Below are 24857 nucleotides of genomic sequence, written 5' to 3'. Positions count from 1 at the left end.
TCCCACAGACTGCATGGCCTAAAAAATACAAATTTATTTTCTCATGGTTCTGGAGACTGAAAGTCTAAAATCAAGGTGCTGGCAGGGTCCCATTTCTGGGGAGGGCTTTCCTTCTGACTTGTAGATGGCCCCCTTCTTGCTACACCCTCACAAGGTCTTTCCTTGATGCATGCATATGGCAAGTGTGAACTAACTCTGATGTCTCTTCTTATGAAGACATTTCATATAAAGACACTAATCCTATAGGATCAGGGCCCTATCCTTATGACCTTATTTAACCTTAATTACTTCCATAGATGTCCCATCTCCAAACACAGCCACTCCAGGGGTTTGGGCTTCCACATAAGAATTTGGGTCAGGTGATAGGGCTTGCAGGGTGTCAGAAACATTCAGCTGGTAACAAACTGTACGTAATTTCAAGAAATAATGTTACATCATCAAGTTTCAGAGTATACATCCTAACAACACTTGGTCATACATTATCCACATCTTCTGGTCTTTCACAGCAGTTATGGTTCCTCTTGCTGTTCTTGTACAGAATTTATTACATTGTTCTGAAATTTTATAGCAGAGTAAAGCTTGGATGTAATCTGGTGCCTTTATAAAGAAGACAGTAACAAAGGTCTGTATGTGCAAATACTCGGCATATTTAGGTTTAAAAATCTTAGTAATTGTTCAGATCAAATGTCCTCAAGACTCATTTTGACAATTCCATAGCATTTACCCTCTCATTACATACCATCTTTCTTGAAATTTTGCCTTTTTTGTCCTCCATGATTACACTCAATGTATTTTTTTCCTACACACTGTTTCTTCTGTTTCCTTAACTAGCTCTACTTCTGACCTGTATAATGTACCCATAGGCTGAATTTATTGATCCTGTTATTCTGGGTCTTAGAGGTTTCATATAATCTCATTCTTCATCTATCAATCTGTAAGTCGACTACTTTGATATTTGTGTCATCAGCCCTAACTTGCCCTGAAGATTCTCGTCTCACCTCCTGTATTTATTGAACAATTCCATTTGGATTTCTTGCCTCCATCAAATCAGCATGTCCCAAACTGATTATTTCCTAGAAAATAAACTTCCTTGTTTCTGATCACATGGGCCAAGGTAACTCTGAGTAATTTTGACTGACTGATTTACACTATATTCAGAAAGATTTACTGGGCACCTTGTGCTAGGTACCTATATCTAATAAGTCACCAAATCTTGTTCTTCTATAATATTTCTGATATGTGTCTGGGTCTTTCCTAATTTGTCTATTACTTCATGTTTGAGATTTTGCAATATCTCTTACTTGGTGAACCCCTACTTATTCTTTAATACTCAATTGAAAAGTCACCATTTCTGTGTTGCAGGTTGAATTGTGTACCCCCAAAATGTATCTTTAAGTCCTAACCCTGACTACCTCTGAATGTAACCTTAATTGGAAATAGGGATGTTGCAAATGCAATCAAGTTAAGACAAGCTCATATTGGATTAGGGTAGCCCCTAATTCAATGACTAGTGACTTTATAAGAAGAGAGAAATTTGGACTTGGAGACACAGAGGAGGAAAAGGCCATGTAACAACTGAGGCAGAGATGGCAATGATGAAGCCACAGCCAAGGAACTCCAAAGATTGCTGGCAACCACCAAGAGAGGTGTGGAATAGATTCTTCCTCAGAGCCTTTAGAAGGAACAAACTATACACAGACATCTTGATTTCAAAATCTGGCTTCCAGAACTGTGAGAGAAGAAACTTCTGTTGTTTCAAGTCACTCTTTGTGGTAACTGGTTACAGCAACCCTAGGAAACTGAAACACTTTATAATCTCCATGAAACCATTTATAATCTCCCCAGAGTTAACCATTTCTTTCTAGGTTCTGTAACATTCAGTACTCCTTTCCATTGGAACTCATTTTTGGGTATTGTTTTCCCGTGGGCTTGTGAAGGATTGGTGTGTAGCAAAGGAGTCAGTCATCTTTGTGTACCTGGCATGCTGCTTGGCAGAGAGTAACTTCCCAATAAATGTCTAATCAATGAAAGAAGTGATGACCTTGCCTTCAGACAATAATAATTACAACTACCATTTAGCGAGCACTCACTGTTTGCTAGGCACAGTGTTATTACTTTACATGCTATGTTCCGACAACAATTCTCCAACACCAACTGGGTGTCCTGCAATTCATCCCAATTCTAACACTAAATACTGACTTAGTACAGAGTCCACAAGTTAAGGACAAGGTCCATAATTTCTAACACTAACTACCCCGAGTTAATGCAGTCCCCACAAGGTCTCAGTCCCATGAAACAGCCCCCACTTCAGATGCCAGCTGCCAGACTCAGGTACCTCCAAGCTATCTGCATCTCTGCCTCGCTAAATACAAATTTGAGAGTCCCCATGATTCCCTCCAAGTTGGATAACTCACCAGAACAACCCATGGGATTCCGGAAAGTGCTATGCTTATTATTACCATTTTATTATAAAGGACACCAATGAACAGCAAGGTAAAGAGATACATAGGGGCCGGGCGCGGTGGCTCAAGCCTGTAATCCCAGCACTTTGGGAGGCCAAGACGGGCGGATCACGAGGTCAGGAGATCGAGACCATCCTGGCTAACACGGTGAAACCCCGTCTCTACCAAAAAAAATACAAAAAATTAGCCGGGCGAAGTGGTGGGCACCTGTAGTCCCAGCTACTCAGGAAGCTGAGGCAGGAGAATGGCCTAAACCCGGGAGGCGGAGCTTGTGATGAGCTGAGATCTGGCCACTGCACTCCAGCCTGGGTGACAGAGCGAGACTCCGTCTCAAAAAAAAAAAAAAAAAAAAAAAAAAAAAAAAGAGATACATAGGGCGGCAAGGTCTGAAAGGGCACCCACGGCACAGCTTCCATTCCCTCTCCAGATGCTCCACCCTCCGAGAATATCAATGTGTTCAACAACCACGAAGCTCCCAGAGCCTCATTATTTCAGTTTTTATCTGGGGTTTCATTACATAAGCATGATTGAATAAATTGTTGACCACTGTGATTAAACTCAATCTCCAGGATGGGGTGGCTGTTACTCCAGTCCCCTGGTCATGTGCTTGGTCTTTCTGATATGGCCATCCCCTTCCTTGAAATTATGTAAGGGCCCACCATGGGTCACCTCCTGAGTTAGCATAGATTCAAATATGAAAGGGGCTCATTATGAATAATAGAAGACATTCTTGTGGCTCTAGAAATTCCAAAGGTTTTTGAAGTTCTGTGCCAGGAAATGTATTTGGTCTTTGTGCCAGAACAATGGCCAGATAGATTTTTTATTATACCACCCACACACCACACACACACCAGCTGGAAGTAGGTATCAATGCTATCTGCATTTTACAGATAAGAAAACTGAGGCCTACCTAACCACAAAATAATGCTATCTCACTAGCCCAGCTTTCTCTCAATTCATTTTATCTTCAAATTCATCTACATTAAACAGAGTTTTCAACATACTACTTCCTCAAAAAAATCTTTGGTGGCTCTCCATTACACAATTGAGTCCTATCATTGAAGGCTCTCTAAAGTCCAGGTCAAGGTGGTTGTGTTCATTCCTACCTCTGGCCATTCCCATTTCATTATTTTCCTCCCTTCTTCTAAGGGAGGAACATATTTATTTCATTCTTATAAGCACTGTGGGAGGCTGGGCATGGTGGCTCATGCCTGTAATCCCAGCACACTCTGGGAGGCTGAGACAGGAGGATTGCCTGAGCCCAGGAGTTTGAGACCAGCCTGGGCAATATAGACAGATCCTATCTCAAAAAAAAAAAAAAAAAAAAAGGGAAAAGTCACGCAAAACTAAATCATTTCTCATTCCTTAATAGCGGTCAAATCTTGCCTATCCTTTAAGGTTCAGTGAAAGAGAAAAGTAAACTTTATTGAGCACTTACTATCAGTATGTGCTTTACATACTGACTCATTTAATATTCCAACAACCCTGCAGTTTAGGTACTCCAATTTTAAGTTTACAGTAGAGAAAACCTAGGCCTGGAGATATTACTTAGATGCCCGAAAATAGGTGAGTGAGCTAAGATTCAGATTCTAGTTTATTTGGCTGTAAAAGCCCTTGCTCTTTTTAAGTAACCTATGAGCCTTATAAATCTCCACTATTCTGGCCACTAAAGTTGAGCTGTAAATAAAATTTTAAAGATAAAACAATTTTAAAGATAATTGCAACTTATATCTCCACAACCTTTAATGTTGAATGTAGGTTATTATCCAAAAGCCAAAAACAAAAATGTTTTGTGTTTTCTAGGCAATCCAGAAATAAGGACAGAATTGTGGTTTGAGAATAGTCCAGAAGATGTTTTAGCTTGGGGTTTGTAGAGCAAACACAGGTGAAAAGGAGGTGAGAATGATAAAGAGATGGTTAGAGGGAAGAGGAAGCATGCAGATAGGTCTTTAAAAATCAATAAAATTTCCTTTAGATTAGTGATTTTATTTACAAAGCACTTTCCTTGAAATTGTAGCTTTAAAATAAATAGAGAAGCATTAGATTACTGAGTTATTGGATTTCATGTGTATAAGTAAATGCTTTATTGTCATAAGATAGCTTTCTTATCTAAACTGAGAGGGAGCAAATAATTTTTCACTTTTCTATGACAATTTTTAAAATTTAAGTATAATATACAAATTTAAGTATAAAATACACACAAATCCTAAGTATAAATAGCTTGCCTCATTATCAATAAGTGAACATATGTAATCAGCCAGGAAACAGAACATTACTGGAATCCTGGAATTCCTTCTAAGTTCCTTCTCCCTATGATTATCCCTTCCTCCTCCCCAAAGATAAACAATTTCCTGATGTGTAAGACCACAGATTACTTTTGTTTGCTTTTCAGCTTTACATTATTCTTTATGTTATTCTACATATTCTTTACATTTGATTTCTTTTGCTTAGCACTATGTTTGTAAGCTACATCCCATGAACATGTCAATTTGTTCATTTTAATTATATAGGGTATGTGATTATATGAATATACTATAATTTATTCATTTTTTCCAATAGTGGACAATTTGAGTTGTTTCTAGTTTTTGGCTATTAAGAATAACTTGGCTATGTATATTCTTGGTTATGTCTTTTGTAAACATGTGCATGCATTTCTGTTGAACATATACTTTATTTAGGAGTAGAACTGCCAAGTCATAGAACTTGCAGTGTATGTTCAACTTTGGTAGATACTGCCAATTTTCCAGAGGAATTGCTTAATCTGCATAATTTGTGGGGCTCAGCAAGAAGTAAAAATGTTGGACCTCTTGTTTAAAAAGCAGGAAAAAGCCCTATTAAAGATACTTAAATATAAAGCTTTTTCATTTCTTTTGCAATCTCTTGACTTGCCATGATGCTTTTTACTTTCTATTTAATGTAGTAAATAAAAAATCATTTAAAATTATTAGCACAAATTTTGCCATTGATCTTTATATTTTGCAATGCTAGTTTTAAATACAAATTTAAAAGGGGGGTTAATGCATATGTGGAATCACCAAAATGACACAATTTGTGTTTCATGGCTTGTACGTATTTATTTCATTCTTATAAGAACTGTGGAAAAGTCACACAAAACTAAATCAATTATTTTTATTTCACTTCCTGATACATGCAAACTATAGCAACACTCTCTAACTTTAGCTTATTGCAAAAGATAGCCTGAAAAGAAAAGGAACTATGATTGCCATATTTTTCCTTTTCCTTCTGTGTCTTCATTTTGAGTGTAAGCGGTTGACATTTACAGGGAAAGCACACAAGTAAAAAGTGATGTGGGCCGGCTTCGGTGGCTCACGCCTGTAATCCCAGCACTTTGGGAGCCGAGGCGGGCGGATAACGAGGTCAGGAGATCGAGACCATCCTGGCCAATATGGTGAAACCCCGTCTCTACTAAAATACAAAAAAATTAGCCGGGCATGGTAGCGGGTGCCTGTAGTCCCAGCTATTCGGGAGGCTGAGGCAGAGGAATCGCTTGAACCCAGGAGGTGGAGGGTGCAGTGAGCTGAGATCGCGCCACTGCACTCCAGCCTGGCAACAGAGTGAGATTCTGTCTCAAAAAAAAAAAAAAAAAAAAAGATAAAAAAAGAATGTGACAGCCTGTAATCCCAGTGCTTTGGGAGGCCAAGGCTGGAGGATTGCTTGAGGCCAGGAGCTCAAGACCAGCCTGGGAAACACGGAAAGACACTGTCTCAAAAAATTTAAAAAATTAGGGCACGGTCGCTCACGTCTATAATCCCAGCATTTGGGAGGCCGAGGTGGGCGGATCACCTGTGGTCAGGAACTTGAGACCAGCCTGGCCAACATGGTGAAACCCCGTCTCTACAAAAAATACAAAAAAGTTAGCTGGGCGTAGTGGTTGATGCCTGTAATCCCAGCTACTCGGGAGGCAGAGGCAGTAGTATCACTTGAACCCAGGAGGCAGAGGTCGCAGTGAGCTGAGACCTGCGCCATTCCACTCCAGTCTGGACAACAAGAGGGAAACTCCGTTTCAAAAAAAAAAAAAAAATGAGTTGGGCATGGTGGCATGCATCTGTAGTAGGAGGCTAAGATGGGGGGAGCCATTGAGCCCAGGAGTTTGAGGCTGCAGTGAGCTATGATTGCACCACTGCCCTCCAACTTGGGTGACAGAACAAGACCCTATTACAGAAAAAAAAAAAAAAAAAAAAGAAAAAAAAAGGTGTGCAAAGATTCCTTGGTCATTCATGTTTTTTAAAACGTCATTGTTGGCTGGGCGCGGTGGCTCAAGCTTGTAATCCCAGCACTTTGGGAGGCCGAGATGGGTGGATCACGAGGCCAGGAGATCGAGACCATCCTGGCTAACGCGGTGAAACCCCGTCTCTACTAACAAAATACAAAAAACTAGCCGGGGGAGGTGGTGGGCGCCTGTAGTCCCAGCTACTGGGGAGGCTGAGGCAGGAGAATGGCAACCCGGGAGGCGGAGCTTGCAGTGAGCTGAGATCTGGCCACTGCACTCCGGCCTCGGTGACACAGCAAGACTCCGTCTCAAAAAAAAAAAAAAAAAAAAAAAAAGTCATTGCTTTCTTTCTGCATTCAAAGTAAGTTCTTGTCAGTAAGGAAAGCTAGGCCTCTTGGGGCTGTCAGTGCCTTCTCTTCTCTTCCCTTTACTAAGTTGCAGGTGTGACATGCTTATCTTTTACTAGCTTTGAGTCTAGCTTAACTCCCATGCATTGCAGGTCTAACAGAATTCTGTGCTCATGGGGCATGATAAATGATTAAATGCAAATGATTGGCAGGAAACAGTGGACATCCACATTGTGCATACCTCTTCTATTCATGTTCATATTCCATTGTACTTTCAGACTTCACTTACAAAACACATGTTCGAAGGCAAAATTATTAAGTATTTCAAAATGGTGGCAGTTGAGCATTAAACCAAGTGCAGGGTCCTTCTGAGTCCAGGGCTCTGTGCAATAGCATAGGTTGCACACCTTTTAAGTCAGCTCTTATTTGAGTTCTAGATAATCCAGCCTTGCCAACGCTTGATATTATCAACCTCTTAATTTTAATCATTTGGTGGGTGCTTAGAGATATCTCATTTTGGCATTTATTTACATTTCTCTGATCAACTTTTCATATATTTATTAGCCACTTGGCTATGTGTGTGTGTGCGTGTGTGTGTGTGTGTGTGTTAGGTTCCTGTTCCAATCTTTTGTCTATTTTTCTATTGACTCTTTTTTTGGTCTGGATTTGTAACAATTGTTTTCATATTCTGAAAAGAAGCCTTATGTAGGTTATATGTATAGCAGATATCTTCCACTACTCTATGGCTTCCTTTTCACTCTCTTATGGTATATTTTGATTACTAGAAATTCCTAATTTTAATATAATTTAATTTGTCAATCTTTTCCTTTGAAGTTAAGTGCTATTTTGTATCTGGTTTCAGAAACCTTTGCCTTCCTCCAAATCATATTCTCCTGTATCATTTTCTTTAAGTTTTATTGTTTTGCCTTTCACATTTAGATCCACAATCTATCTGGAATTTATTTTTTTTGTAATTGGTAAGAGGTAGAGGATCAAACTTTGCTGATGCTGTTTTTAGTCAATACAAAGGTGAGTTCCCAATGTAGCTCCAGTTTGTCTTCTATAAAAAAATTCCATTATTATGGCAGGGCAGAGAAAGAGGGGATGGCTTCAGGTTAGGATGGGAGAGAAAATGGATTACATTCCCAGTGTCATCTGAAGTGAAACTTATCTCAGATTTTTCTCAACAAGCGTTTTAAGTCCTCTCACCTGGAGAGTGACTAAAGTGATAGAGGCCATATCCCACTCACCTATCCATTCAACAAACTAAAATGAGGGGCTGGACACAGTGGCTCATACCTATAATCTCAGCACTTTGGGAGGCCGAGGTGGGGGGATCACCTGAGCCCAAGTTCGAGACCAGTATGGGCAACATGGCGAAATTCCGTCACTACAAAAAACACAAAAAATTACTCGGGTGTGGTCACCTGACCTCAGGAGGTCCAGGCTGCTGTGAGCCTAGATAGCGCCACTGCACTCCAGCCTGGGTGACAGACTGAGACTCTATCTCAAAACAAACCAACAAAAACAAATTAAAATGATGTGCTTGTAAAATGCAAAATCATAAAAGATAAAGTTTTATTTTTGTTTTGTTTTTCTTGTCATTATGGAAGTGAGGTTAGTTATTTTGGCAAAGCCTTCTGAGGACGTCCAGTTTAAGGATTTAGTTTCAGAATAGACTGTTCCACAACTGTTCTGAATTCCACTTGCTAAGTGTTCGGGTGTTGTAGTTAAGGTGAGGACTGGGCAATTTGGGTAGCTCAAAGTAAACTCACCAAAACAATTCCAAGGGACCCTAGGATGACACTACTCTGGGTATGTCTACACCTGTTTATATTGGAATGACAACAATATCATGAATACTCACTCTAATTCATTGTATTTGCCACCATCATCTCTGTCTTAAGAGTAATAAAACTTTATCCCCTTTTCTCTGCCTTTGGTCACGGCCCTCTTCAATGTATTCTACTTCTGGCATAGGATGATCTGGCCTTTGCTTATCTCTATCTCTCCAGCCTCATTCTTTGCCACCTGTCCCCTACACCAGCTGAGCTTCACCATCTCCCTCTTTGCAGAGGTTGGTCGCTTGAGGACCAGCCTACATTACTGCTCTTTCTCTGGTTGGCCCCTACTTGCCTTTCAGGATTAAGTATTACTTCATTCAGAAAGCCTAGTTTATAGAAAGTGCCCAATAAATAGATATTATTATTATTATTTTAAAATAATGGTAAAAACGCATCCTCGGTGTGATTATTGAAAGCGTGGATGAATGAGATGGGTATTTGTTGAGTGGATGGGTGACTGGGACATGGGTTCTATGGTTCTATCACTAGCAACTTTCCAGGTGAGAGGACTTAAAAAGTTTGTTGAGAACAATCTGAGAAAAGTTTCACTTCAGATGACGCCGGGAATGTAAACCATTTTCTCTTCCATCCTAACTCGGGGCCATCCCCGCTTTCTCCGCCCAGCTGGAATTTTTGAGGCGAGAAAATCGACTCGCTCGGGATTCGCCCGCCGACGCCGCTCGACTTGTTGGGGCTGGGCTCTTCTTCGCGGAAGAGGATAGGAGGCGGTTGCGGTTGCTCGGCCAGGGCGGGTAGGGGTGCTGTTGCCGTCATGGCTGACCCCGACTCCCGGTACCCTTGCTCCTCGATCGAGGACGACTTCAACTATGGCAGCAGCGTGGCCTCCGCCAGCGTGCACATCCGAATGGGTACGTTGTCCCCTCTCCAGTGCCTCCCAGCCGCTTGTCCGCAATGCCCGGTCTTTAGAAGCCGACTTCCGGCTTCAGAGGGACAGCGGCCATCTCCCGGGACTTAGGAGAAAGAGGGCTGAGCTCCCTGCCCTCTTTCTCCGGGAACCGGAGGACTGGCGCCCTCCTCCGGGAGTCGGGAGAGGCGCTCCCTCCCCTCCTAGCGGGTGTAGGAGGGCCCAGGCCCGGAAGACTTGCAGCTCCCCTCTGTGCGCCTCGGATCCCCAGCGGGCGCCGCGGTGTAGGAAGGGACGGATGGAAACCGCCGCAGCCTTAATTTGGCATCTTGAAGTGAAAAGAAACGTGATGGAAATGAGTCAGTTGATCACTGTGACGTACACACGAGTGGAATCAGCGGCCTAATGCTTTTGTTCTGTGGGGTGCCGCGTTAGATGTTTATATTTACCGTCCTATGCTAGGCTGTAAGCTCCCTGACGGCACTATTTCCTGTCCGCAGGGCCCAGAATGCAACAGGTCTTTCTGAGTATTATTGAGGAAGTTGCTGAACACAGAAGCTTCCTAAGTCAGTATGAATGTTTTAAGTTATTACGTAGTAGCCAATGGGCAGAAATTTTTGAATTTAAAATCCTTAGCTTCATCTACGTGGAAGCCATTGTCTGCTCTAGTTTGGCCATTTGATCACCGAAACTGCCCCAGACTTTCAGCCTGTCTAGGCAGCTGGAACTTGTTCTGGAAAAGGAAAGATGAAGATAGTTCTGATGTGCTAAGAATCTTGGTGCCTAGAACTTGTTCTGGAAAAGGAAGGATGAAGATAGTTCTGATGCACCAAGAATCTTGGTGCCTAGCATTTATATTTTTGGAATTGAATTTTGAAATTATTTTGGCAAGTGAATTCAGCTTTTTTAAAAAAAATTGTGGTAAAATACAGGTAACATAAAATTTACCATCTTAACTATTTTTAAGTGTACAGTTCAGTAGTGTTAAGTTATTCACATGGTTGTGCACTGTTAAAAGCTTTAGACACATTAAGTCTAGCGGAGTTTAAGCACAGAATGATTTGTGAATTGGGCAGGTCCCGGAACCAGAATAGGTTCAGAGTGACCAGTGCGGCCCCTTGGTGGGAGAAAATTTATGGAGAGAGAAAGTAAAGTGATGTACAGAAAATGGAAGTGAGGTACAGAAACAGTTGATTGGTTACAGCCTGGCTTTTGCCCTATTTGAACATGGTTTGAACACTTGGCCGTCTTTGGTTGGCTGAAACTCAGTGATTGGTTCAAGCGTAGGTTACAGCTTGTTTACACATTCAGTTAGGTTATAGTTCACTATATACCGAGAACCCCTAGGCCGAACTTAAGGGGATAACTTTAGACTAAACTTACACACCATCGAATATCCAGAACTTTTTAATCTTGCAAAACTGAAACTCTGTACCTATTAACTTTCCATTGCTTCCTTCCCCCAGTCCCTGGAACCACCATTTCACTTTCTCCCTTTGTAAATTTGGCTTCTCTGATACGATCAGTATTTGTTTTTTTGTGATTGGCTTATTTCAATTATCATAATGTCTTCAAATACATCCATGTTGTGGCATATGTTAGAATTTCCTTTTTTTTTTTTTTTTTGAGACAGGGTCTCACTTTGCCACCCAGGCTGGAGTGCAGTGGCAAGATCACTGCTCACTGCAGCCTCTACCTTCTGGGCTCAGGTGATCCTCCCACCTCAATCTCCCAAGTAGTTGGCATTACAAACGCAGGTCACCATGCCTGGCTAATTGTTTTGTATTTTTGATAGAGGCGGGTTTCTCCATGTTGCCCAGGCCAATCTTGAACTCCTGGACTCAAGCGATCCTCCCACCTCAGCCTCACAAAGTGCTGGGATTACAGGCATGAGCCACTGCACCTGGCTGCACAATTTTCTTTTTAAGACAATAATATTACTTTGTATGTATATACCAAAGTTTGTTTATTCATCCATTGATGGATATTTGTGTTGCTTCTACCTCTTGACTGTTTTGAATAGTGTTGTCGTGAATATAGGTGTGCACATACCTCTTCAAGACTCTGCTTTAATTCTTTTGAATATATACCCAGAAGTGGAATCGCTGGATTGTGTGGTAGTTCTATTTTTAATTATTTAAGGAACTGCCGTACTGTTTTTGATGGGGGCTACATCATTTTACATTCTCAGCAACAGTGCACAAGAGTTCACCTTTTTCTACATCTTTGCCAACACATTCTGTTCTTTTCTTTCTTTTTTAAAATGAAAGTAGCCATCAGATGAGTGTGAGGTGATATGTCCCTTTGGTTTTGATTTGCATTTCTCTAATGATTTAATGATGTTGCACATTTTAAAAATATGCTTGTGGGGCATTTATGCATTTTCCTTAGAGAAATGTTATTCAAGTCCTTTGCCCAATAAATTTTTTTAAAGCAATTTTAGGTTCATAGCAAAATTTAGCAGAAGGAACAGAGTTCTTATGTACCCTTTCTGCTTTTCCCAAGCCTCCTGCACTAATAACATTCTGTACCAGAGTGGTACGTTTGAAATTTAAGACTTCTGTTTATCAAAGAACACAACAGAGTGAAAAGGCCTATAAAATGGGTGAAAATATTTGCAAATCATATATCCTATAAGAGCCCAATATCCAGAATACATAAGGAAATCCTACCATTCAATAACAAAAAACAACCTGATTTTAAAGTGAAGAAAGTCAAGAGAATAAGATAGACTACATACTGGGAGAAAATATTTGCAAAAGAAATATCTAATAAAAATATACAAAATAACTCTTAAAACTCGACAATAAGAAGACAAATAGCCTGATTAAAATACAGGCAAAAGACTTGAACACATACCCTACTAAAGAAGATTCACAAGGTTGGGTGCAGTGGCTCACACCTGTAATCCTAACACCTTGGGAGGCCAAGATGGGAGAATCACCTGAGCCTGGGAGGTTGAGGCTGCAGCAAGCTGTGATTGTGCCACTGCACTCCAGCCTAGGCAACAGAGTGAGACCGTGTCTCCAAAAAAAAAAAAAAAAAAAAAAGGATCATATATACCAGGATTTATTCTTGGAGCTGTGTTGTATTCCATTGGTCTATATGTCTCTGTCTTTATGCTATTACCACACTGTTTTGATTACTGTGGCTTATGTAATAATAAGTTTTGAAATCAGGAATGTGAGATCTCCAACTTTGTTGTTCTTTTTAAATATTGTTTTGGCAATTTGGGGTCCCTTGACATTCCATATAAATTTTAGAATGGACTTTCTATTTCTGTGAAAGATGCCATTGGGATTTTGATAAGGATTGCATTAAATCTACCCAAAGTAGGTTACTTCAGGGTAGGACAGGGATAGAATATGGCAGCCACTGCAGCAAATTAAATGACTAGAGGTGGTATCTGGTGTGTGAATAGAAGGCATTCATTAGAGAGGCCTTGGTGACTCAAGGTACTGCCATTAAGGAAACATTTGAACCATTAACATAACATTTAATAAATAAAAATATTTTTTAGACAACTCCTTTCTAATGTATGTAAAGACAGTGAGGTAAATAAAAGTTTTGGAAGTGACAGTTACTGTTCTTAAGGCATTAGTTAGGTTGACCACTAGCCAAACTAATCTATGCTAGCAGCTTAATTAAATTCTAAAGTACCAAGTTTGGAGGGTGTTTGGGGAAGGAATCAAGAGTGTGTTGTTGAAGACAAAATAAAATAAAGAGATAAATTAAACACTTTGGGAATAACAAAATTGCCACTTGGGGTATACATACAGATCGGGGTGGTCTGAGGAACAAAGAGAAGGTTGGGGATTTTATTAGAAAGAACAATGTTACGTATTGCTTTGCAAGAACCTTCATTGGCACTAGAGAAGCATTTGGGAACTGGCAAACAACTATTTTGATAGTCACAGCAGGTTGTTTCAGCAGCTGCTAGGTAAAACTGTGCTATTCACCCTGAATGAGTTTTCCCTCAGCTCCTCAGCTCTGATTTAGTTGGGTATGACATATAATCACTTTTACAGTGTGAACTGGAATAATCTAGGAGAGCTATAAGAGGAAGTGAAATCCCAGTGGAGGACTGAGTTTGCATACAGTAGTCCCTCTTTATCTGTGGCAGATACATTCCATATTGTGTTAATACAATAGCTATTAATAAGATAGAACAAATATAACAATATACTATAATAAAAGTTATATGAAGTGGTGTCTCTCTCTCTCTCAAGATATCTTATTGTAGGTGATATTTCCAGACTGTAGTTGACCATGGGTAACTGAAACCTTGAAAAGCAAAACTGCAGATGAGAGAGATCTCCTGTTTGTGAAGGGAATTCACGGGGTGGAGATGGGGGAGACAGAATTTGTGATGAGGCATGGAAAGGTGAGAATGACATGCCATACGTTATAGTGAGAAGAATGGCCTTTTTTTAGTGATGTTGGGGAATAGTACAGTGTAGTAGAAAGAGCCCTGGATTTAAGGGTCTGAAAATTAAACACAGTCCTGGTTGACAGCAATGTAGAGAGGCAGGTTACTTTGCCTTTCTGATTCTTAGATTCCTTATCTGTAAAAGAGGCATAATTGCTGCTCTTCCAACTATACCAAGTGGTTTTAAGGGTCAGGCAATTATTTCATTTTAAATACTCCTCCAGTGTTGGCCTCCCAAAGTGCTGTGATGACAGGCATGAGCTAATGCACCTGGCCTATAGACTGTTTTAAGGAAAGAATTAATTTTATTCTTGATTTGCTTCTACATCCCTCACGTCACTGTAACAGAGCTGATTGCAATACCAGATACTCAGCATTTGTTCACCATAAATATTTAAATTATGCAGGAGCATTTTATTTAGGAGTTCTTATCACTAGGTTGGTAACTTAAGCTGACTACACCGGTACTAAATAAGTGGTTCTCATTTGTCTTTGGTGTGTTACTACTTAAAAGGTTAAAAATGCTCTGCCAAAATAAATAAATAAATAAAGTGCCTGGGTGCAGTGGCTCACACCTATAATTCTAGCACTTTGGGAGGCTAAGGCTAGCAGATTGCCTGAGCTCAGGAGTTCGAGACTAGCCTATGCAACACGGTGAAACCCTGTCTCTACTAAAATACAAAAAATTAGCCAAATGTGGTGGCGTGTGCCTGTCATCCCAGCTACTCAGAAGGCTGAGACAGGAGAATCACTTGAACCCGGGAGGCGGAGGTTGCAGTGAGCCCAGATCGCGCCACTGCACTCCACCCTGGGCGACAGAACGAGTCCCCGACTCAAAAAAACAAAAAACAAACAAAAACTAGCTGCTTGTAATGTGTATATTTTCTGAAAGATACTTTTTGAATAATATACATCTAAAATGTCAAGGTTCACTGGTGGAAAACAACAAATTATGAGGCTACAAAAAAATTTTGTGAGAAGACCCCTCTGGGAAGTGAGGAGGCCTCTGCCTGGCCGCCGACCTCTCTGGGAAGTGCGGCGCCCATCTGCCTGGCTGCTGCCCTGTCTGGGAAGTGAAGAGTTCCTCTGCCTGGCCACCCAACTGACTGGGATGTGAAGAGTGCCTCTGCCCGGTTGCCGCCCTGTCTGGGAAGTGAGCGCCTTTGCCCAGCCCCGGCATCATCTGGGAAGTGATGAGCGCCTCTGCCCGGCTGCCGCCCTGTCTGGGAAGTGAGGAGTTCCTCTGCCTGGCCAACCAGGTGACTGGGATGTGAGGAGCACCTCTGCCTAGCTGCTGATCCCTCTGCCCGGCCGCCGCCCTGTCTGGGAAGTGAGGAGGGCCTCTGCCCAGCCACCGCCCTGTCTGGGAAGTGAGGAGTTTCTCTGCCTGGCTGGCCAGCTGACTGGGATGTGAGGAGCAACTCTGCCTAGTTGCTGCCCCCTCTGGGAAGTGATGAGCGCCTCTGCCGGGCCACTGCCCTGTCTGGGAAGTGAAGAGCGCCTCTGCCCGGCTGCCACCGGTCTGGGAAGTGATGAGCGCCTCTGCCCGGCCACTGCCCTGTCTGGGAAGCGAGGAGCGCCTCTGTCCGGCTGCCACCGGTCTGGGAAGTGAGGAGCGCCTCTGCCCGGCCACCGCCCTGCCTGGGAAGTGAGGAGCGCCTCTGCCCCAGCCACTGCCCCGTCTGGGAAGTGAGGTGCTGCCTCTGCTTGGCTGCCGCCCCATCTGGCAAGTGATGAGCGCCTCTGCCCAGCCGGCCGCCACCCGTCTGGGAAGTGAGGAGTTCCTCTGCCTGGCCACCCAATTGACTGGGATGTGAGGTGGGCCTCTGTCCGGCTGTCACCCTGTCTGGGAAGTGATGAGCGCCTCTGCCCGGCTGCTGTGCAACCCAGGTGTGAGGTGACAGCCTTGTGTGTGATCTTTCTGCCCTCCCCAAGTTTGCATTTTCGACATTAAAGTTTACTTTTTAATTTAAAATAAATTGTGAGAATTAATTTCTGAGTATAGTCTCGAGCACTTTTACAGTGCTGATTAAACTAGTATATATAACTAGTGTACTGTAATATATATATGATATAGTCTGTTAAGCTAGTTTATACTGCAGTAGTCTTTCATAGTTTCATAGTATGTATATACCATAATTTATGTAACCATCCCCACTTGATGGTTGTTACCCTTTTTTTTATTCCTTCAAATAGTGCCTCAGGGAACATCCTTCTATATCTTTGTAAATTTCTCCATTATGACTTTACTATAAATTTTTGGAAGTGAAATGAGGCAAAAGAGTATGTGCATTTTAAATTTGATTGATCAGTTCTCTAGAGAGATTGTACCTTCAGCAAACAATATATGGGGATACCTTCTGCACCCTCACCCACACTGAATATCATCAGACTTTTTCATCTCTGGCAATCTCGTAGATCAAGGATGGTGAACATTTTCTACAAAAGGCCAAATAAGAAATATATTCAGCTTTCTGGGCCATAAGATCTCTGTTCCAGCTCAACTCTGCCATTGTGCAAAAGCAGTTGTAGAGGATACATAAGTGAGTGAGTGCGATTGTGTCCCAATAAAACTTCAGTTACAAAACCAGGTAATGGGCTGGCTTTGGCCCATGGGTCGTACTTTGCTGACTCTTCTGGTAGGTAAAAATGTAATCATGTGTTAATTTCCATTTCTTTTAGCTATGTGAGTGAAGGTGAGCATTTTCCTTTGTTTACAAAACTTGACTAGGCTTTGTCTTAGATGTTAGGGATCTAGTGGTGACCAGACAGACAGTGTCTCAGACCTCCAGAGTTGTCATTTGGATGAGGCAGTAGGAAAGACAGACCCTAAAGAGGTAAGCAAATAACCCCCTAGCGCTGAAGAAAAGAAACAGGTGTGAGTAGAAACTAGAGTTTAGGGTGGCAGCTATTTTAGTTAAGGAATGGCCAGAGGAAGAACTCTCAAGGGAGATGGCAGGTGGATTATATGAGAAGGAGCTAGCCAGGCAGATTAGCTATCTATTGCTTTGTAACATATTGCCCCCAAATTTAGTAGCTTAACATAGCAAGTATTTATTACACAATTTCTGAGTGTCAAGAATTTGTGAGGGTCTTACCCAGGTAGTTCTGACTAAGGGTCTCTCATGAGGCTCCAGTCAAGATGATTGGCCAGGACTGCAGTCACATGAAGGCTTGACTGGGCTAGAGGATCTGCTTTTGGGAAATTTCATTCCCATAGCTATTGACTGGAGGCCTCAGTTCCTTGCCACATGAACCTCTCCACAGGGCTGCTTGAGTGTCCTCATGACATGGCAGCTGACTTCCTCCGGAGCAAGCAATCCAGGGGAGAGCAAGGAGGAAGCCTCAGTGACTTTTATGACCTAGTCATGGAATCATACAAATCATTACATCTTCCTTATTCTATTAATCAGAAGCAAGTCACTAAGTCCAGTCCATTCTCAAGGGGAGGGGATTTAGGTTCCACCTTTTGAAGCTAGCGCCAAATAATCTGTAGCCATATTTTAAACTACCACAGTCTTCCCTCTGGTCACAAATTACTTATCTGTCTTCCATATGCAAATTAAGATCCTGCATAATACCCCAGTATAGCATCATCTCAAAGTCCAGAATCTCATCATCTAAATCAACCCCAGGTGTTGATGAAGCTCACTAGGTGTAGCTCCCTAGGTGTAATTCCTTAAGTACAGCTCCCCTCAAATATTTTTAAACTAAAAAGACAAATGATCTGTACTGCCATACTCAGCATCCAGTGGTGGGTAATATGAGGTGGTATTTTTGCCAATGTAATTCTTCAGAAAACTTTGTAGGTGTCTTGTGATTCTTAACTGGGTTTCATTCCATTCAATAATAAAAGCCACACCCAAAAATGTCTTAGCATGAACTTTGGCTGAGACTGCTCAGTGAAGACTTCCTTAAGTTTCTCAAAAGCCCTATTGTCCTATTGTTTGAAGGTGTTTTTGTTTTTTTTGTTTTTTTTGTTTTTTTTTATTTTTATTTTTTGAGACAGTCTTGCTGTGTCACCAGGCTGCAGTGCAGTGGTGTGATCTCGGCTCACTGCAACCTCCGACTCCTTCCGTCTCCCTGGTTCAAGCGATTCTCCTGCCTTAGCCTCCTGAGTAGCTGGGATTACAGGCACATGCCACCACGCCCAGCTAATTTTTGTATTTTTAGTAGAGACAGGGTTCCACCATGTTGACCAGGATGGTCTTGTACTCCTGACCTTGTGATCCACCTGCCTTGGCCTCCCAAAGTGCTGGGATTACAGGCGTGAGCCACTGCGCCTGGCCTGAATGTTTTTTGTTTTTTGTTTGTTTGTTTGTTTTGTTTTTTTGAGGCACAGTTTTGGATATTTGTGAGGTCTTAACTAAGGATTTTACAATTATGCTCTTTATGTATTTTTTTGATGTCCCTGAGTCAGAAGGCTTTCATCTTTTTTTTGAGACGGAGTCTTGCTCTGTTGCCCAGGCTGGAGTGCAGAGTGCATTGGTGCAATCTCTTCGGCTCACTGCAAGCTCCGCCTCCCAGGTTGATGCCATTTTCCTGCCTCAGCCTCCTGAGTAGCTGGGACTACAGGCGCCCGCCACCACGCTCGGCTAATTTTTATATTTTTAGTAGAGACGGGGTTTCACTGTGTTAGCCAGGATGGTCTCGATCTCCTGAGCTCATGTTGCGCCCGCCTCGGCCTCCCAAAGTGCTGGGATTAGAGGCATGAGCCATGGCGCCTGGCCCATCTTTTTGTTTTAACAGTTCTTCCTTTAGCTGTGTATCTCTTCTCTTACATTTTAGTATAAGCAACAAGAAGCCAGCAGGTACCTTCAACACTCTAGAAGCCTCCTTAGTTTGATCACCCACTTGATTAAGCACATTTTCTACTTTTGATGTTAACATAGCTAACACTGTTGCTCAACTTTTCCTGAGTATATAATAAGCATTCTCTTTCCTCCAGTGTGCACCAAATTTTACCCACTTTCCTTTAAGCCGTCACCTGCAGCAGCCTCAAACGCATTAACTTTCTACAAACAGTTTCTTCAAGGCTCTTTTAGCCTTCATCTCACCGATCTGCCAGCTTCCATCTATTACCTGATTCCAAAGGCTGTCTCCCATATTTTAGGTGTTTGGTATGGCAGCACCCCGCTTCCAAGTACCAAGATATATATTAATTCTGTTTGCGTCACAAATTACCCTAAACTTTAGTGCTTTAAAATAATAAACATCATCTTAGTTTCTGAGAGTTAATAATCTGGGTGGTTTTAGTTTAGAGTTTGTCCTAGGTTGTGGTCAAGATACTGGCTAGTGCTGGTCGTCTGGAGGCTTGACTGGGGATGAAGGATGTGCTTCCAGACAGGCTACTCACAGGGCTATTTATAGGAGTCCCTGGTTTCTCACTGGCTGTTGGCAGGAGACCTTACTTTCCTCTCACATGTGTTTTTCCATAGGGCTCCATGAGTTTGCTCACAACATAGCTGGCCTTCCCTGAGTATGGATTCTTAATGGGGTGCTATTGACCCCATTAGGTGAGAGTTGGTTCTTTAGAGGGATCTGAAGATCTAAAAAAACTTAAGATTTTATAATGGCATATATCCTTCCAAAGGGTGATGGTACAACAGATATATAATAAATTTGTGGCATTACAATTTTATTGAGGGGGCTATTAGGAAAAAATACCTGGAAGGCTACTTATGTGGGGAATAATGAAAACAAGGTTGAGAAACACTGTCCCAGAGGTAATGATCTAAGAAACAGCAGGAGGAAGCCGTAATGCCTTTTATGACTCAGTCTTAGAAGTAGTACCCTGCCACTTTCGCGTCATTCTTTTTGTTACGACTCACTTGAAGGGAGTGTCAGAGAACTGTGACTTATCTTAAACCACCACTTCATGTAAAGAAGGATAAGGGCATTCTGAGTAAAGGAAACAGCAAGTGCAAAGGCCCTGAAGCAGGAAGGTAACTAATGTGGGTAAAGCATGGTGAAGAAGAGGGAGAGTGCTGAGATGAGATTGGAAAGGTTCTACATCATGTAGGATCTTGTAGGTCCTATAAAATCTTTTGTATTTTATTTTAAGTGAAACGATTATTTAAGTATTTAAGCAGAGAGTCACATGATATGGTTTACTTTACAAAGAGATCACTTTGACAGAGTGTGTGGAGAAATAGGTGGGACAAGAGTGAAAGCATGGGGACCAATTAGAAGGTTCCTCCAGTGGTCCAGGTGAGAGATTAGGCACACTTTGACTAGGGAGGTAACAGAGGAGACCAAAAGAGGCAGATACATTGCACTTTCAAAGGTAGAACTGCGGTAGTTGATGATAGATTGGGAACAGGGAGGGGGTAATCAAAGATGACTTCTATGTTTTTGGCTTCGAGGATGTTGGTGCTGGTTGTTGATGAGAAGACTGGGTGAACAGCAAATTTGGATAAATGAAGAGCTCCAATTTTGGCCATGTTAAGTTTGAGATGTCAAATAGAAGGGAAGAAATGAGGACTCAACAAAAATTGGAAAATTTGAGTAATATTCTTTTCATGTTGAATCTTTTATATTTTCCTGAAAGCTGTATATGCATGTCCTTTGCTACTTCTTATATTATTCACAATGGGTGTCAATACTGCTTTTGCCTGGGATTTGGCTTATGATACTAGAGTATAGAAAAAGTTGTGGTCTGCAATATCTGCATAAGGATAATTTTTTAGTATGAACTTAAAGGCTTAGCACAAGTTTCTTTAAAATGTTTTGAATTGCAATAGTAATACATATTGCTAGTATCTAAAAAACACAGATTAGTAAAGAACTGAATATGCAAATTATCCTTAGTAATACTGTGCAGGGTATACGAACACTTGGATGTATATTATTCTAGTCTGTTATTATATATGCACTTGAGTACATACACAGATATACAAATAAACATTAGATCTTAATGTGCACATTGTTTTGAACTGTAAAACAGTTTTACAAAATGGTAAGAAATAACACTGATTTTCAGTGCTTGAGAATACATATCATATGGATAGGCTTTGAGTTACATGAGGTACATAATAGGGTATGAGAAGTAAAGAATACATTCCAGGGCCAGTCATGGTGGCTCACGCCTATAATCCCAACACTTTGGGAGGCCAAAGTGGGTGGATCACTTGAGCCCAGGGGTTCAAGACCAGCCTGGGAACGTGGTGAAACCCCATCTCTACAAAAAATACAAAAAAATTAGCTGGGCGTAGTGGCATGCGCCTGTAGTACTAGCTACTGGGCAGGCTGAGTTTAGGAGAATTGCTTGAGCCCTGGAGACTGGAGCTGCAGCGAATCATCACGCCACTGCACTTAAGCCTGGGCGACAGAGTGAGACCCTGTCTCTCTCTCTCTCTCTCTCTCTCTCTACAGAGTGAGACCCTGTCTCTCTCTCTCTCTGTATCTCCCAGCTACTTGGGAAGCTGAGGCTAGAGGATGGTTTGAGTCCAGGACATGGAGGCTATAGTGTAAAGAATACAATTTTTTTTTTTTCTCATAGTCCAGAAAAATCCCTTGCAGGTGTAATGGCTTGACCTTTGGTTTAATAATTAAATTTGAAGAAAGATAGCCCAAATAATATTGTCCATGCCAGTAGTATATTCTTTACCCTGCTTTTATGAAAAAGATAGAAATGACTTCCCAAAGCATTCAGACATGAGGGCCTTTTTAAGAAAGTAAGTCGTAGATCTGTTGTGGAGTTGAGAACTGTTTATCTCTAAGCCAAAATACAGTGGACACTCAGTGTTCTTATGAATCATTGGTTAAATTATATGCCCAGTAAAATTTGTTTAAGACGTTAGGAAAAACTCATTCTAGATTTTGGAAAGAGTGCCAGAGGGAAAAATTAAGATTTAATATTTGGGCATTTTGATGATTAAATACTTAGTATTCATGAAAATTCCCTTATTCTTGTGAAAGATTCATTTTTATTTATTTATTATTTAACTTGATATTTGGCTGACATGCCATCAAAGGACTTCACCCTTCCTTGGAAAGCCAGGTCTTTAGTAGGAATGTATTTCAAAAGGAACATCCACCATCTAACGCTCATCTACCCTGAGCATTGCCATGATAGGCAAGAGACAACATCACATTTTCTTTTGTTGGGTAAAAGTCATTCAACATGATTTTTATTGCCTACCTAATCATAGTCCTCTAAGTAGTGGTGCCATTATTCTGTTTCATTTCAGAATAATACTTTTTCTCTTCCCTGACTAGTAAAATTCACCCTTCATTAATTTAGTAAAAAATTATTTAAAAGCAAATAAAATGTAATGATTGTTTATTCAGTGCCATCCACTAGGCTGAGTGGTGGGAGTAAGGAAATGAATTAGGCTTGTTCCCGATTATTAGGGAGCTTTCGGTCTTTACAGTGTAAGGGGGGTGAAGGACAAGTAGACTTATCAATTATAAAGTGATTAGTGATATGTTTAGGGTTCCCCAGGAACATGAAGGAGAAACATCTAATTCAGAATGGGGAACGGAGAAAGGCTGGATCTTGAAAGACGATTTGTAGTTAGCCGGAAGTGTGAAGAGAGAAGGTGGGAACTGTTATTAATGTTTTATTTCTGAAGATAGTAGTGAGTTCTTGGAAATTCATTGTATTATTTGTTTCACTGTGTATCAGAAGACTTTAATAATAAGCATTTAATCATTAAGACTTAGAGGTGATTTCTGGGTATTGATAACAAAATACTACGAAAGTAAGGATTTTCTATTGTATAGATACTAGAGGCAGGGGTGCTATAAATGAGAAATAATAATAGATGAGTGAAAGTAAGTTTATATATTACTTGCCTTTTCAAGATAAGTTTCATTTGGGGGAAACATTTTTACTATTTTTGAAATTAAGACATAAAATAACTTAGGTTTATATGCTTTCTATTTCTCCTTTTTAGATTCAAAATATAATCATTCTTTTAAAATGTTCTGCTTTTAGTCTTTTGCTATGTTGTATCCTGCTGTGTACAACTAGGCATTTAATGCATTTTTCATTTTGATGAAATCATTTACATTCTGGCCCACTAATTTTTTTAGGCTCATGCTTTTTGTAGGGAGCTTTAGATATCTCATACAATTTTAAAATTATTTTGGAAGCTTTGTATTCTTGTCTAGTTTTAGTTATGCATTACATTATTAGGATGAAAATTAGGAAAGAATACATGTAAAAAATAATTTTTTAAAGAGGAAATTTGATTTTACTGTTCTATGATAAATGCTTAAGAAAATAGTAATGTATTTTGTTTTCTCTTTTAGCCTTTCTAAGAAAAGTCTACAGCATTCTTTCTCTGCAAGTTCTCTTAACTACAGTGACTTCAACAGTTTTTTTATACTTTGAGTCTATACGGACATTTGTACATGAGAGGTAATGTAATGAGATGATAATTAATCATTTTCAGACATTGCATATGATCAAAAAGGCATATTATAAACAAAATCCACTTTTTTTTTTTATTAACTTTTGAGGTTAAAATGTAAAATGGTTCATTAACTCTTATAAGCCTGATTAGTTCTTTTTTGATGAAGAAAAATATTCCACAACATGGTATTTACCTCTGAACTTTTTAGCTTCAGTTTCTTAGGGTTAAACCCTCATCCCCTGGAATAGTATTAAGAATTTTTTCTGCATGCCATTTTAAAAAATCTTAATTTTAAAAAACTTTATTAGACTATATTCCCTGTGCTCAAAGCCCGAGACAGTATTTGAAAAATAAATGTGCATTCATTTTGCTTTTGGCTCAAGACTAGGATAATTTCACCAAGAAGTTTTCAAAAGAGCTCCGCATGATTCATCTCTAATCTTTAATCAGGGATGAATCATAATTATTTCCATGATACAGTTTCGTTATATTAAAGGAAAGGAGAACTAATGAATATTTTCATAGAAGTAGAGAATTTCTGTCGTCTCTTCTTCCCACCAAAGGGGAGTCTTGAACTATTAGTTTACTATTTGAGGTATAATTCTTAAATTTAAATTACAGCCATATGGCAAATACCCTAAAAAAGTAGTTATTAATTTCTTTATTATATAATATTAGTGTACTAATTGCAAACATTATTCAAATATTATAGAAGTTTATACGATAAAAAGGAAAAGTTTCCCTCATTCATTTTGGGCTCTTTTCTTTGTGCTGAGGCTCCTTTCTACCTTGTACTCCTCAAATTTTCCAGATATAAAATAATTTGATAGATTGGTATGGATCATTCCAGATTTTTTTTACCTGTACTTTCATAAACATATACAATAGATAAATTTTATTAAATTGGATAATACTGTTCATGCTATTTTTTTTAACTTGAAACACTTAATATTATGTCTTTCAGTCCTGCCTTAATTTTGCTGTTTGCCCTCGGATCTCTGGGTTTGATTTTTGCATTGACTTTAAACAGACATAAGTATCCCCTTAACCTGTACCTACTTTTTGGATTTGTGAGTACTTTGACTTTCTCTATTCCCTTAACAATTATTCCTGAGTTTTAAATAAATGCATTTATAATACATATATAACAATGGCAGAACAAAATTAATGAGTTTTTTTAGAGTACTTTAGGAAATTACTTGTAATTTTATAGTCTTTTAAAACCTTTAACAGTTTATTAGTTTCAAAGGTTTTTCTATTAATATTACTATGTAGTGGAAAAAATGCTGAATTGGAATCAGATGACCTGGCTTTGCT

At 40.3% G+C, this 24857-nt stretch overlaps 1 protein-coding gene across 2 annotated transcripts in view; it reads left to right on the top strand.

Annotated features, from left to right (window-relative positions):
- Positions 1-9540: 9540 nt before the first annotated feature.
- The window catches only part of TMBIM4 (transmembrane BAX inhibitor motif containing 4), a 30346-nt gene continuing 15029 nt past the window's right edge, over positions 9541-24857 (top strand). The window contains exons 1-3 of one of the 2 annotated variants that reach the window (XM_003906736.2): positions 9541-9753; positions 23437-23545; positions 24505-24610. In XM_003906736.2, the coding sequence (XP_003906785.1) occupies positions 9657-9753; positions 23437-23545; positions 24505-24610 (312 nt within the window). In that variant the 5' untranslated portion in view covers positions 9541-9656. Of the gene's footprint in view, positions 9754-20543; positions 20686-23436; positions 23546-24504; positions 24611-24857 lie in introns of those variants that run through there. The other variant, XM_021922573.1, reaches the window with a different exon arrangement.

This window comes from Papio anubis, chromosome 9 (assembly GCF_008728515.1).
Source record: "Papio anubis isolate 15944 chromosome 9, Panubis1.0, whole genome shotgun sequence".
Lineage (NCBI taxonomy): Eukaryota > Metazoa > Chordata > Mammalia > Primates > Cercopithecidae > Papio > Papio anubis.
This window is presented reverse-complemented; position numbering and strand designations above follow the sequence as displayed.